General features: G+C 37.6%; 2 protein-coding genes across 2 annotated transcripts; one reads left to right on the forward strand and one right to left on the reverse strand.

The window, feature by feature from the left end:
• LOC113310574 (serine/threonine-protein kinase TIO-like) lies at positions 1 to 10,572 on the reverse strand. The gene is made up of 23 exons (XM_026559292.1): positions 10,427 to 10,572; positions 10,163 to 10,304; positions 9,994 to 10,068; positions 9,547 to 9,639; positions 9,394 to 9,468; positions 9,124 to 9,216; positions 8,845 to 8,908; positions 8,401 to 8,485; positions 7,415 to 7,487; positions 7,250 to 7,318; positions 7,084 to 7,164; positions 6,867 to 6,975; positions 6,638 to 6,784; positions 5,976 to 6,114; positions 5,062 to 5,233; positions 4,767 to 4,865; positions 4,147 to 4,683; positions 2,759 to 3,904; positions 2,450 to 2,683; positions 1,700 to 1,843; positions 1,508 to 1,588; positions 895 to 1,083; positions 1 to 443 (listed from the first exon to the last, which is right to left on the reverse strand). Exons 2-23 carry the CDS (start codon positions 10,250 to 10,252, stop codon positions 198 to 200), a joined length of 4,041 nt encoding a protein of 1,346 aa, XP_026415077.1. The 5' UTR covers positions 10,253 to 10,304; positions 10,427 to 10,572; the 3' UTR covers positions 1 to 197.
• A 168-nt stretch (positions 10,573 to 10,740) lies between these two features.
• Positions 10,741 to 15,043, forward strand: LOC113310575 (pentatricopeptide repeat-containing protein At1g10270-like). Its single transcript, XM_026559293.1, has 2 exons — positions 10,741 to 14,218; positions 14,436 to 15,043. The coding sequence occupies exon 1, from the start codon at positions 10,796 to 10,798 to the stop codon at positions 13,040 to 13,042; it is 2,247 nt and encodes a 748-aa protein (XP_026415078.1). The 5' UTR covers positions 10,741 to 10,795; the 3' UTR covers positions 13,043 to 14,218; positions 14,436 to 15,043.
• Positions 15,044 to 15,368: the final 325 nt, after the last annotated feature.

Genomic DNA, 15,368 nt, shown 5'->3' on the forward strand with positions numbered 1-15,368 from the left:
TTCTGTTAATATGACTGCATACCACCAAACAACACACTCTAAGGTGCTCGTGATTAATCTGATTCTTCAGAAAAATAAGAACAAGGTGTACAAAATAAACAGCAAAATTTACTATATACATTATAGAATATAATTACATAAATAAACTTTTCTTATTGCATGAGTGTGCGTACACGGATCAAAATGTAGATATCTTGTCAGGCTTCTGCAATTTTTTTGATTATAATGGACACATAATTGGCAACAGTTTCATCTGGGGATTGTTTAAGACGTCCAATAATGGGCAACAGTTCTGAAGAACGGACAAACTGCCTACAAGGTGAGTAGGAACACATTTTTGCCAATGAAAATAGAGCAATCTTCAATGGTGATTCATTTACTGCATCCTTTCTACTCGGGCTCAAAGCTACGGTGGAACAGTCGGCAACCAACTTCAGCAGAGCCTGTAAAGGCAAAGAAAAATAATTACCACAATTATACAGCCTTAGGTACTTTAAAATGACAAGAAGAAAATCATAGATACTAAGTCTATGTAGAACTTGTACTTCTTCCTGAACTTCAGTGGGAATCAGTTGTACCACTGTTTGTAGATGATCTACAACACTAATTTTCAACTTTTTTTCTCAGTTGTACCACTGTTTTCTAGTGCCATACAGTTCGACAGGGTCCATTCGTAAACTTTTAACGCACTGAAAGCTAGTTTAATTAATGGTACTGAGAGGGTTGTGTTTTTGTTTTGATTTTGAGGTTAAATTAGCTTTAGACTAAAGGATTAAGAAAAAACTTATAGAAAGATCTAAGGGTTCCCCACCCCCACCCCGAGAGAGGAAGCATGTTTAGCATATGTATCACAAACAAAGGCATCAACAAGGAATGTGTACGGATCTGACAAACCTGCATGGCTCCTTTCGAGATTATATCTTCACAAAGCCTATTAGAGTTGCGGACAAGATTGCTCAGTGCACCAGCTGCATTTGCTCTCGTTTTATCTTCCTCTGACGAAACCAGCAGACTAGTAAGTAGAGGTATGGATCTCCTAAGTTCTTCATACAACAGGTCATTGTGATATGCGGCATTACCAATCTGGAGACAGATAAGAACACTAAATAAGAAGAATTTGCGGGTGTAGAAGATAATGAAACCACAATATTAGATACATTAGATAGAGGAAGTGATTAGCCACATTCGCTGCCGTCAAAATTACATTTACCAGAATGCAATTTATATCCATAATCTTATCAAACTGAAACAAAGGCCTTCTATCCACTTTATCCATTGATACCCAAGCGAAAAGGATATGCTACTATTGGTCTTACAGTCAAATTTGAATTAGCTTATTCTACTTGATATGGTACCCACAGAAGAGAATTGCAGGAAATATTCTTACAGAACTAGAATTAAACAGATGAACTTATATTTGGACATGAGAAGAATGCTCTTCCAACATCTCATTCTGGAATCATCAGACAGATAAAAGATATGAATATAAGATTGGGAATAATCTTACAGCAAAACAAGCATATTTTCTGGTACGTTTGTCTGGATCAGCACAGCGATCTATAAGGAGACTGATGATATGTTGACTTGCCTGAAAAATGGAATACATGAATAACACGAAGTGCACAGAAAATTGGATCTTTTAGAGCAACAAAACCATGTCATGCAATAAAATATAATACCACATGGATTACGTCCTTACCAGTGAGCTATAAAAGTAAGGGCTATGCCGACACATGTTCCCTATAGCACTGCAAGTTTTTGCACGTACATTTGGATCTTCATGGCTAAGGAATGTCTTCATGGACTCCAAGAGATCTGCCCTATTAAGGTGTTCATACAAATCCTGCAAACCATTATACTATTTAAAATGCAAAAAATAAAATAAATAGGCAAGGAAGTAGGGAGAGAGTTAAAACTTGGCAAAGCAAACAAATTTAACCGGTTGATAACCAAAAGAATAAGAGTGTACTTGCATTATTCAATCACCACATCACATACTGAAGGTGTCAACAGTTCACATTCCAGTTTGGTCTAACTACCAAGAATTGCAACCTGTTAAATATGTTCGTTGCAGCTCGTAGGAGTTCTTAGTCCAGTATTGAGATAAGTCGAACCAGAAGGTTCCTGTGGTTATTCTGGTGACGTCGTTAATATTCTATAATTTAATACTGAGAGGCCAAAAATATCAAAAATCTAAGTAGAAAGGAAATCGGCATCTCTAATCATTCTGGTTACTACCTGTCCTGATACCAAATAACCCAAAACCGAAACAGGTTATAATAACTATGGATATGATTTTAGTATTTTGGTAGTACTTGTTCCCCAAAAATCAATATATTTAGTACCCGAAGCAAAGAATGCGTCTCACTTCTCTTCGATTAGGTCTAGGTAAACAGCTATAATTGACACCCTTAGATGAACTCATCAAGCAGCAGTGTGAGATTCTCACCTTATCCATCCGAGCTAAGTCTGAAATTATCATCAGAATATCCAAAACAACCTCCCTTGGGTTTGAACTGTTGAGCAATTTCCTCACGTTCCCTGGATCCAACAGACCTTTCCCTAGAAGATGAAGTGCAAGGGGACGAACACTTGCCATCTTTGCCAAAAAAGCTACAGGTTTTCCTAAATCTCTTGACTTAACATAATCCAAGCACTTAAGAATACGATCAGGCACTCCTACCTGCAAAAGTGGATGTATCAGTAACCAGCACCGATGAAGCAAACTGCTTTATATTCAGAGGATTGAAGATACAACCTCTAGGAGAACTTGAACATACTTGGGCATGTTTGCCTCAATCCCTTTCACCATGTCCTTGTCTTGGACACCTAGCTTTCCACCGGGTGAACCCATGTTGAGAAGGAAACCACTGCTAACTGAAGCAGTGGTTGATGGTAAACCTGAGGTAACATTCTGCACTGCAACAAAAGGAAATGCTAGGAGATCTATAACTGTATTGATTAGATCTCTGACTCCATCAGTTCCACCACCAGGTCCACTCCAGCATTTCAAGATCTTGAGGTGTGCTTCAGATATCAAACTAGATATTAGCTTGACATTGTCACTCCTAACCAAGATCTCACGAAATAATAACGCTCCATTTGAAAGACAATGACAAATTGAAGATACCATCCACGTAACACCAGTAGGTGACAAGCCAATTAAATCTTTTGATTCATCCATCTCAACATTCGGAAGACGATTTGCTAATAAACAAAGAAGTATCTGTGGAGCTTTCTTTGCACAGGCTTGCTGAACTGCTAATGGTCCACCCCACTTTAATCTAGTTTCTAATAAACCAACGCAACCATCTCTAACCCCATGCCAGTATGAGAGCATACCACAATGGTTAGAAGACGCTTCATTTCTGTCTGTTGATGGAATAGCGAGAATGCTACATAGTGTGGTAGTTGGGGGTATCATAGGCATCGCAGACTCAGAAAGAGAGGATTCAGAAGGAACTCCACTTTCAAGAGATAAAACAGAAGCAAGAGCTAACATGGCAGAGAGACAATGTGGTTGTAAGGAAGTTGTAACCGTATCATTAGAAGAAGAGTAATGTGCAAGGACTGAAAGTCGAGAAAGTTGTTTTTTGGGAGTAGTTGTGAGAATGAACGACGCCGAAACTCGTCCAGACAGCTTCAAATATTGTGCAGTTGTGGCAAGGATGAGGCATGAATGCAGGACAAGGGCATTCGGGTTTGATATTTTCGATTTACTTGCTTCTCCTGTTGGCGGTTCTTTGTTTGGATGCAAAGTGCAGAGACATAATATAGAGAATATTTCTGAAATGATTGTACCATCTCCACCTCCACTGACCACAGTTGTAGCAGGCAAGGAATTAGGTAGGCCACAAAGCAAACCACATATGGATTCATTATGAACGCAGCACCTTAACATCAGCTGAAAGGGAAGTGATGTTATATTAGCATATATATGCATAAATAAGTAAAGAAGTGGCTTACTATGTGAGAAACTGATAAATTCGATGAAGTTAACGAGCTCAGTAAGATATTGCTAGTTAAGAAAGTGAATGTACGGCGTGCCCCAGCACTAAATCCATGCAGAATGTCTGACAGATAAGATACTGCTATTTCATTAAACAAAAATGGATACATTTAGTGGCATGAGAGAGTAAGTAAGACCTGAATAGCAGCAGATAAAGCAGATTCCATGCGTTGATGTAGACAATAGTAAATTGCAACCTGCATTGCTTTTGATTTGATCAGAGCTTTTGCTACTGCATCAATAACTTTTGCTGATTCTATTCCAAGCATTGACCCTCTTTCATGCTCCCCAATGTCAAGTCGATGTAAAGAATGGCTCCAGAAAGTTTTTAGTGGGAACAAATAAATATTTCCTGCTGTGAACAAAATTTCAAATCCGTTCACCAACGCCCACAGACCCCTGCACGCTTCGCAAGCAGCACGTAACATATTTGGAGAACCTGCTATTAGACTGGTTCCTGAAGCAACTAAGCAAACAGACAACGACTCTGCCACTCCAGCTGTTTTTGCATGACGCAAGATCTGTTTCGGAACTTCATTTGGCGAAGCCACCTCTGGGCCTCCACCTACAAGAGATCTTTTAAGTCCCTGCACAACTCTAGATAACATAACAGCAATGCACCCAGTTGACTCATTCAAGACCCTTCCAGATGCATCCTCGGTATAGTCGACCACCTACATCAAAATGATAAGATGTTGAGAAAAACAGAATCCACAGGTGGTGGTGAAGATCGATCTACTCCACAAATCAAGCTAACCTTTGAGTACAGTTCTACTAATATCGACCAATGCTGGATATAAGAATCTCGAAGATCAGTTCCGCTAATATCCACTAATTTCTTCATAAGTGAGAAGCTCTGCAGTTTGGATTTGAAACCGCATCAGACACATCGAAGCATCAAAAGAATACAAAAGCTTTAACTGCCAGTAATACTAAAATAGCCTTAGAACCATTAAGTACAAAGACACCTCGCAAGATAACACGAAAATAAAATGCAATTACAGAATCAAGATATGAGAAACAGAAATATGAAGTGTCTTTCATGTTATTACCTTCTCCGTTAAACCATTACCATCCAAAGATTTCATGTTGATTACATTATCAGTGAAGACAAGAAGTTCCCTGATCATGTCGTCGAGTGCCACATTAGAATGAAGAGCACCTGCTACGGCTAAGTTGGACAAGATTCTAAGAGACACATTTACACGAACAATATCCTGAGCCCTGAACAATTTGGGCAAGCAAATTACTTCATAGAGCATGGCTCAATAACCATATCACAAAAATTCAAGCAATAGCAAATGTACTTAATGCACTGCAATGAAGTGAAATCGTTTAGTACTGAAACAGTACATCAGTAGCTGAAGATTCTGACTACAAATATATATATTCATTTGTACAGGGGAAAGGAACGGACTTCTATTGTCATTTGTTAAAAGGAAGCCTACTAAGATTGGTTCAGTGAGGAAGTGAGGAATGAGGATACACAATTAGGCAACACGTGAAGGTTCCCTAAGTTATTGCATTGTTTTTTCAAAAAACAATTTGAAAAGACTTGCTATTAAAGGAAGTTAGATTTAAAAAAGATCTCAAATGAAAGCAGTGTTGCTTAGATGACCTCCATACTAACTGCAATAGGATTTTTACAATGATTTAGAGCATTCTTTGAGAGTGGATATTGTCGTATGAGGGCATACAGTAATTATGATAAAGCCATACAGTAATTACGCGCACATGCTATACGTAATTACATATTTCCAGTCAAATGCACAAGCTATACGTTATTACATATCATGATATGTTAACTTAAAAACTTAAAATGCAGACAATGTGAAAGAACCTAGCATCTAAGCGAGCCTTGTTCAGCAGCCACTATGTCTGCCAAAGACTTGAATGACTATCTAGTAACATATGTATTTGGGGGGAAATGGTACAATTTTGAGAAAGTGTAGAAATTTCAATTCACCTGCTTGGTTTTGATGAATCTTTGGACCAGTCCATTAAGGGCATCAAAACAAGTGACATTGCTTCACTATCTTGACCAATGAAATTTGCTCCTTTCATTGTCCTGGAGTTACTTTCCAACCTATCCAACACCTGGCAGCCTGAGCATGGACAAACTTACTCAAAATTCAATATATATCTGAATCATAAACAGGTACCAGAACTATCCATTACTAACTACAAGAGTCACTAAGTCAGGCAAAAGTTAGTTTGTGTCTGTTAACTTTTGCATATCAACCAATTGCATAACTAACCCCGCTCAGCTGAAACTAGGCTCACTGAATTATGGTAACAGTTAAAGCAGAGAACTTAATCTCTCAGAGCGACTTTCCTACGTAAAGAAGACAAATTGCTACTAACTACTAACTAACAAACTCATTAAGAAGCACCCAAGCACAAATTATTTCTAGATTCACCTCTGGTTTTTTACCTTTTGCCATCCTGATCTAATCATGTCAAAACAAAACAAAAAATAATGCCTTACGTCGTCAACTAAGAAGAAAAATTCTGACCACCTTATCTAATGTGTATACCATCAACTGTCCCAATCTAATTATTTGACAACTAAGAGTAAGATGTCAAAATGAACCAGGATCTATATTTTCATTTTCACTATGTATATACCTGAGTTAACAGAAGGAACTGTTAATTCTGAGGGATCTTCATGAGGAAATGGACTGTCCATGGCTGCAACAGGACTATGTAATCGATCATTAGTCAAAGGACTTCGGGAACCTTTATTCTCAGGAGTAGTAGAAGAATGAGCTTTTTCTGCAACAACGAATTTTGGAGCAGTTAAAAACAATAGAAAGCAAAATATATGACCTACAAACTTTATACCCAAGATTCTCACTCTCAGGAGTTGCAGCATATGATCCAGCAGGGGCCGCATGTTTGTTGTTGTCTTCGCCTCTCCAAGCTGCATCATTACCCGTAGCTGCAGCAGTTGCTATACGTGATTCCTGTCAGGTATTTGTCGGATCAGAATGCAAGGGATTTAGGAACACCTGTCTTCAAATTTGATTGCTAAACCTTCAAAAGAAAAATCATAAAAATAAATGGAACACTACCATGGCCTCCAGATCATCTGAGGTTTCTTTAACAAAGGGGTGCTCACGAAGTGCGGGCCATGTCAGCCTTCTTTGTGGCATCTGTATAGGTTATTCTACATCAGTAAGCATTGACGTGGAACATACGAGCATTACAGAAATGACACTAACTTCACATAGTAATAACCTTATTGAGCAACCCCTTAAGAAAGCTTTTAAAATTTGAACTCATGGTGTCCGGATACTTTACAGGATCCTGTAAAAGTAGAATGATTCTCAATCAACAACTCATTCTATGATATATACAAAATACTGGAGAGAGAAAGAGAGAGGCTTGGGGGAGCACATGTACCTTTATAATGTGTCGAACTAGTTGATATACTGAATTTGTATAAAAGGGAGGCTGGCCAACAAATAGCTCGTACCTGGTTACGCCCAAATAGCAATTCGTTAGTTCCTTTGATAAACATAGTAATGTCAACGTACAATCTTATGAAGGGGCAAACAATACAATATTATGGCAGCAGTATAGCACATCCGGAGAATTTCTGGTTCAAGAAACAGTCAAAACCCCAAACTAACACCATGTGGTACTGCAATATTCAATATGATAATGGATATAAATATACTTGTTGAAATCAGAAGAAAAAGCGAAAGGCGTAGTTACTAGCAGATGCTATTGACAGTTGGGTTCAGTCAAATATGATCAGATTAAGTCTTCTTCCTTCATATTCTAAATTATGGTTAGTCCAATCTCAACTCGGTGATTAAAATGGTGCAGGTTCAAGAGGATTCACGCATGCATTATGTACACGGTGCAACATATGATACTTGACGTCGAGGGAGTGATCATTGGTCTAAGATAAGGATTAGGAGGAAGAAAATAAGTCAGGGTGAGGTTCCCAAACCTGGACCGCCCTTACAAATATCATGAATAAAAAGATGAGTTAGGCCTGTATGATGTAGAGCATAGCCCGTACTACTCTGGTGGATAGCACCATGAAACTTTCAGCAAGGTTTTGACTTATAATATAATACAAATAAAGGGTAGAACTGAATTCAAAGTGTGTTGAGAGTAAAGGCTAGTGATGACTCAAGGAAAACTGGATTAGCATTATATACAAGATAAATAGTCTCAGCCAATCTAATATTCATAAGCTTTTAGTTTGAAAAGGCTTTAAAGTTGAAAATTCTAGGTTAAGTTCAAATATCTGACAGGATTAGGAATTAAATTATATAACACGCAATTATGACTAATGGCGAGAATATAAAATGATTGTGTTGTTGCTGTTATAAGTACGAACAGTACAAGAGAGTCAAGGAAAACCGAGAACATACAATATAACTCCAAGAGACCATAAATCAGCAGTGTGGTTATAAGGTTGTTCCTGTACAAGTTCGGGAGCCATGTACAAAGGAGTACCTGAAAAAACCCAATTTTTATTAATAGAGTTGGTGAAAGTCATTTGTCACCATCAATTTGATAAAGCATTGGTTTAGAGTTTAGACATATTACAACCAGCGGAATAAGAAGGGATCTTTACGTGTATACAAAAAGTTTGAAGAAAATGCATCTGATCTCAATGGTAACATTAAGAATTGACATCAAAAATTACTTGCTGTTTCCTCTTATTGATAATTTCAGGCATATAGTTAAGAATATTAATTAAGTCAGCATAACACAGCATTTTAGATGTGAACATAAGCATAATATTTGCTGTCTACTGGGAAACATGCAAACCAAACTCCATCCTTCAACTAGTAAAGTGGAACTGGACTAACCTTTGATAGAGCGCAACACTACGGTGTTTGTGGACATTGCCCTCGCGAATCCAAAATCACAAAGCTGTAAGACAAGATTAGGCTAGCTTTTACCATACATCACATTGGTATAAACTATGTAATAATATGTAGCGATCAAAGTCTGCATTAGTATAGGATTCAAGGTTCACAGTTATGGTCATAATTGTAAAGAAGATGGTTGCTGCATTTTCTAAGCAAATATAATATGACCTAGATAGGATTTTAGAAACAAGAAAAATGTTTAGTAGATTTTCCAACCTTAACGATAGACCCGGCTCCAATTAAAATATTCTGAGGCTTCATATCTCGATGAATGATGCGGTTTGAATGCAAGTAATGCAATGCTCTCACCTGAATTGGAAGGAAACATTATTTAGTATAGGTAAACCTTGGGTGGCTTCGTAGGAACATTAGTTAGACAGCAGTCCAGAATAACAATATTGAATGCAGGAATTCCATCAATTTTATTGTGTTTTTTTTTAACAGTACAGGAATTCCAAAATTGCAGTGTGTTAGGAAGTAAAGTACCAACTGCTTTGCGATAGCTTGAACTTGTTCTTCCGGGAGGCATTTGTCATCCTCGAGAATTTCAAAAAGCTCACCCTATAATAAAAAAAAGGTTAGTAGACAATCTAACGGCAAGGTGTTACAGAACAAAAGATAATTGTAAAAGTAGGTTACCTGTGCAAACTCAGTCACAACACAAAATTCTTGCGGAGTTTCAAATGAGTCCAGCATTGCAATTATATTTTCATGCTTTAGCTTTCTCAGGATCTGTGCATTTTAACAAAATTTCGCAACCAATAATTAGTTAAAGTAACCATCAAATTAAGCAATACAAGCAACACAACAAGTCAAGAACCGATACTGTTCCATACTTCTTTACTTAAATAAAGGTTCTAAGAAAAAGATACATGTAATCATTTTTCTATGCAAAGAAACTTCACTTTTTTTTTCCTTGTTTCTGCTATCAATTGCCACTAACAATGTTTAGTTTACTGCTATCACCCTAAATTTATTGTTTCTGCTTTCAGTCTCATATTCATTTATATCAATTTCCAGTATCTATTATCTTCCACTTTGTAAATTACTACAGCAACAAATTCCACAATCAAAACCCAAAATTACCTCAATCTCCTGCCTTAAATTCTGTATATCTTTGTCGCTTTTGCCATGTTTAAGAATAAATTTCATCGCAACAGTCTAAAAAAAAATCAAAAATTATAAAATCTTCAGTAAGCAATCAATCAAAAGATGAAAAACAGACATCCTAGAAAAACAAAAAAAATAGAGTTACCTGTCCTGAAAACTTGCGTCGTCCTTTATACACCTTCCCAAACGAACCTTCGCCTACCATTTCAATCACATGGTAATTTTCGACTCCCATATTTCAGATCTATAACTCTAAACAGCTTTCTAAGACTTAGATTGAAAAATCCCTACACAGAAGAAATCATATGAAATGATTAGGGTTTCAAAATGAAAGTAGCTAAATCTCTTTTGATATTTCAAAATTTAAACCTAAACAGTAAGATTTAAGAGTGCGATAAAGTAATCGAACCTAATCTTTGTTTCTTCAACAAAACACTCGAATTTTGTTGACTTCGGATAGAAAAAAAAGCGAATACAGTCGAAACCTACTTCATCTCTTTCTCTCTCTCGGTTTTGCAATTCAAAATTTAACTCCCGCCTTTGCTCTCTAGAAACACAAATAGGGCCGGCAGCGTCACCCAGTGGACTCGGATTCCATGGAATATGCAAATTTAGTCTTAGTGTTTGACCTGGGTCAAGGTCCCTAAACTTAATTTAAGAAACATAGTGGGTGTTTCTACAAATGAGACAAAAATGAAAGACTTAAAGCCCTAATCGTCTTCTTCTTCATTCAGTTCCCATCTATACGGCAAGGGTTTGACTGAAAACCGTAGAAATCATGTCTCTCTATCATTCTATCCTTCGTTCACTACGACGTTCTTCTTCCTCAACCACCACTCTCAGATCATTTTCATATTATTCAGCTCAGCAAATCCCACCTCCACCACCACTTTCCTCCGATTCTAATACTGATCATACAACCTCTTCCAATTACTACACTTCTAACCCTAATCCCACCACCACCACCACCACAAATCACAACCAATCATATCAATACCCCCCGCAACAACCTCCCTCATATCAATACTCACCACAACAACCTCCATCATATCAATACCCACCACAACAACCTCCCTCATATCAATACTCACCACAACAATCTCCCTCTTATGGGCCTTCCTCTCCGACAGCTTCTACTACTGCTCCTCCTCCATTCAGAAATGTTTTTGAACCTAACCCTAATTCCACCACCACCACCACCGGAAATGTTTCTGAGACGACCCCTAATTCCACCACCAAACCCTTTAAAAATGTCTTTGAGCGAAGTACTAGTTCTACCACTCCTAGCTCTATTTTGTCCAATTATAATTCTAGTTCTGTTAATGGAACACAACCTCCTCCTCGTTATGGTTTCTCTTCAGCAGAAGAAGCTGCAGCTGAACGACGTCGTCGCAAGCGTCGCCTTCGTATTGAGCCACCACCTCATGCTCTACGCCGTGATCCTGCGGCACCACGCCCTCGTCCTGATCCTAATGCTCCACGCCTCCCTGATTCCACCTCTGCGCTTGTTGGTAACCGACTCAATCTCCACAATCGAGTGCAGTCCTTAATTCGATCTGGTGATCTTGATGGTGGTGCTGCCTTAGCTCGACAAGCAGTTTTCTCTAATACAAAGCCAACTGTATTCACTTGTAATGCAATCATGGCTTCCATGTATAGAGGTGGACGTTATGAAGATGCCGTTAACCTTTTTCGGTATTTCTTCATTCAGTCCAAGATTATTCCAAATGTTGTTTCTTATAATGTCCTAATCAACACTCACTGTGATGCTAAACGTGTTGATGCTGCGTTGGATGTTTATAATCAGATTCTTAGTCATGCTCCTTTTAGTCCTTCCCCGGTAACTTATAGACATCTTACTAAAGGACTTGTTGAATCTGATCGTATTACTGAAGCCATTGATCTTCTTCGTGAGATGCTTATTAAAGGTCATGGTGCTGATTCATTAGTATATAATAATCTCATTTTAGGGTTTTTGGAATTGGGAAATCTTGAAAGGGCATTAGAATTTCTTGATGAACTTCGTGAAAGATGTCTTGTTTATGATGGGGTTGTACATGCCACTTTCATGGATTGGTATTTCAAACAAGGAAGAGAGAAAGAGGCAATGGAAAGCTATCAAAATCTCTTGGATCGCCAATTTAAGATGACACCTGTTACTTGCAATGTTCTTCTAGAGGTACTTTTGAAGCATGGTAAAAGTTCAGAAGCTGAAACGTTATTCCAAAGTATGTTAGATTCACATGCACCGCCGAATACCCTGAGTGTTAATTCCGATACATTTAATATAATGGTGAATGAATGTTTCAAATTGGGTAAGATTTCAGAAGCCGTGACAGTTTTTAAGAGGGTTGGAACAAAAGAGAAGTCAAAACCTTATCAAATGGACGCCGCTTGTTTTAATAACATTATGGGAAAACTTTGTGAGAATGGGATGGTTTCTGATGCAGAGGAGTTATTTGCAGAAATGCCCAAGAAACAAGCCTGCCCGGATTTTACTAGTTACAAGATTTTTATTGAGCTTTACTTGAAAGAAGAAAGAGTAGATGATGCAGTTCAATTTTTTAATAAAATGTCTGAGACCAGTATAAGACCTGGCAAGGGTTTTTGTGATAAGGTTTTTGATGAATTAGTAAAAAGAGGTAGAATCGAGGAGGCTTCAGATATTATTGGGAGAATGGGAGAGAAAGATGTGAAGCCTGATCCATTGAGTTATGAGTATGTGGTTATGGGGTTGAATAATGTTGGAAGATTAGACCGTGCTCGGGACTTATTGGACCAGATGGTAAAAAACAAAATTGCAGTCACTCCTAACCTTCGAACTAATGTATTTGATGTTTTTGGGAAAGAAGGCAGAATTCATGAGATCGAGAGACTATTAGGGAGGCAATGTGAAAAAACCTCAGTTCCTTCTCCGGCACCTCATGGTTCCACTCCCATGGGCAGACAGTATGGAGCATCATCATCAGCTCCACTTCAGAAGCCAGGGCAGGAAATGGGATTTCAGAATACACAATCAAACTGATATTTCTGAATCCTTTCCATTCTCCTTAATTTTGATTTTAGTTCAATAGACACTGGTTCTTAATTTAATCTAAGTGAATCTTTGTCAGTGACCCGTGTTAAAAGCTTGAGAAAGTCCATAATCAGAAGAGGGGTAGAGGTGTGGGGATATCATTCATGTGAGTACAATGTTATATTTGTAGGTTATCATTTATTATCCAGTGATTCTAAATATTCTTGGTTGTTGATACCTGTGCTTCATAATATTAATTAATTAATAAGATGTTTCTTCCACTCGTAACTTACAGAACCATAGCAATTAAGCACTTTCATCATACTGAACTGGCACAAATATAAATTTGCTATTTTACTGTACTCGGAATGGCTTTTTATGGAACTTTTCTTTTTCTTTGTATTAGTTTGCAATCTGTATTTCAATATGCATTTTATAGCCAGGGGTTTTCTGTTTCATGAGGTTAAAGCTAAAGTTTTGTGCAACTTTCTTCTCTATTGTATGACTTTTATCTTGAAGCTTCCTGATTTTGCTGCTTGCATTTTCAAGTCGTTGGGGCTGCAAGAGTAAGCCTCCAGTAGTTTAGATCATATTAAAATTGATCTCGTAATCTAGTGTTCTACTTCGTTGTTTTACCTACAAATCTCTTTTATGGTGCACATTATTAGTATTTGAGATAATTGCTTTTGCATCTTCATTGTGCACTTAAATAACAACTTAATTGATCACCCAGGGTTTCAGTTCTGATTTACTTGCTCATTGCCCTCATATGGTTCTATATCTTACTATACTTAAACATCTATGGTGGGAATTCCTTTTCCTTGATATTGGCGCATCTAGTTATCTAGTCGGTGCATCAATTGGTATGGCACTATGGCAGTCATTGCCTTTAACCATTTCTCTAAATATGTGAAAAAGAGTATACTGGGTTTTCAGTTTGCTGTATTTTCACCAGAATCCAGAGTCCATTATATTTGTTCCTACATCTATCATTCTTTGTTGGGTTTTTATTTGGGATCACTTAGGTGCGCTCGATCTACAGTCAATGTGAGGGAATGATAGCTGACACTCTTGTGGAATATTGAGATCTTGAAGCCGAACAGGTGGCTGTACGTAGGTTGAACATTGGTCGTCCAGGTAGACTGCAGCGTAACACTAACAGTCTTAATGGCCAAGTGAAAGCTGGTATTGTTTTCTGTATTTAGTACATATTGTTAGTGCCAAGTGATCTTATTTTGTTGTTTGTCACGGTAGTAACTGGAATCTGGATTATATATATTATAGATGTTGATTGTGAAAATAGGTAAATAGGTAAATAGGCAAAGATCATTCATTGAATTACTATATAGTATAGTTGATTCTGAGGATTTTCCCCTGAATGTTATTCCGGGAGACACTGCAGCAGCACAAGATCATCAAGGTTATCCTTGAGAACTAGGTGAAGAAGTGTGTTGAGATGCAGACTGCTGAGAACGGGGATTACAACAAACTCTGTGTGGCCTTCTTAAACAACCTCAAGCTTGGTATCCACGAAGACACACAGAAACAAGGCCGAGTTTGCTGAATTGTAACTGGGATGAGGAAGACCAGAGTGCCATCTACTTTATGGAGAGAACAAGAAGGCTGTCGAGAATTCTCCGTTCCTTGAGGCTCAAGAAGAGAGGTTATGAAGTACTTTTCATAGTCGATGTGATTGATGAGTGCGCACCACCAAGTTGGTCAGCTGAAGGAGTTCAAAGGAAAGATTTTGGTCCAGGCGACGAGAGTGGACTAAAATTTGGTTGAAAGCTCGCCGGAAAGTATGGACTGACAGCAAACGTGGGATTGGGTACTGACGAAATGCCGCCATTGGAGGAAGCTGATGCCAAGAAAAGTCGATTATGCTTTGAAGATTGAAGAAAGAAGATGTAGATATGTAAGTCAAATCACACCTGGACATGTGGAGAATACTAAACAATATTTGTAATCAATAAATAATTGCCAAAATCTTTAGATTTTGTTTCCTTTTTACTCCCTCCGTCCCACTATTAAGTGACCTATTTGATTTTAGATTTTGTCCCACTAATAAGTGACATGTATCACTAAACAAGGAGATATTTCTAAAATTATCCTTTTAGTTAATTGTAAAAAATATAAGAAATATGCATAATTTGATAGGCATGTTTATATTCATTATGTAGGTGTTTTAAAATGCTTTTCAATGATATGAAGTTTACGAACATCCGTGGAATAGTTTGAGATATAAATCATTTCTAAATTTCACTAATTATTATCCATAAGGATATAATTGTAAAAAATGCTTAAAAATACTATTTTCCTTGCTTGTCTTAAAATT

The sequence above is a fragment of the Papaver somniferum genome, chromosome 9, assembly GCF_003573695.1.
Source record: "Papaver somniferum cultivar HN1 chromosome 9, ASM357369v1, whole genome shotgun sequence".
NCBI lineage: Eukaryota > Viridiplantae > Streptophyta > Magnoliopsida > Ranunculales > Papaveraceae > Papaver > Papaver somniferum.

What these genes read in the sequence shown, in the direction of transcription:
- LOC113310574 (XM_026559292.1), bottom strand. Translation starts at nt 10,252, where the DNA reads ATGGGAGTCGAAAATTACCATGTGATTGAAATGGTAGGCGAAGGTTCG. An exon ending in CTTTATCTGCTGCTATTCAG is followed by an intron (nt 3,905 to 4,146) that starts GTCTTACTTACT and finishes CTTCCCTTTCAG; the next exon opens with CTGATGTTAAGGTGCTGCGT. An exon ending in TCTCGAAAGGAGCCATGCAG is followed by an intron (nt 444 to 894) that starts GTTTGTCAGATC and finishes TTGCCTTTACAG; the next exon opens with GCTCTGCTGAAGTTGGTTGC.
- LOC113310575 (XM_026559293.1), top strand. Translation starts at nt 10,796, where the DNA reads ATGTCTCTCTATCATTCTATCCTTCGTTCACTACGACGTTCTTCTTCC.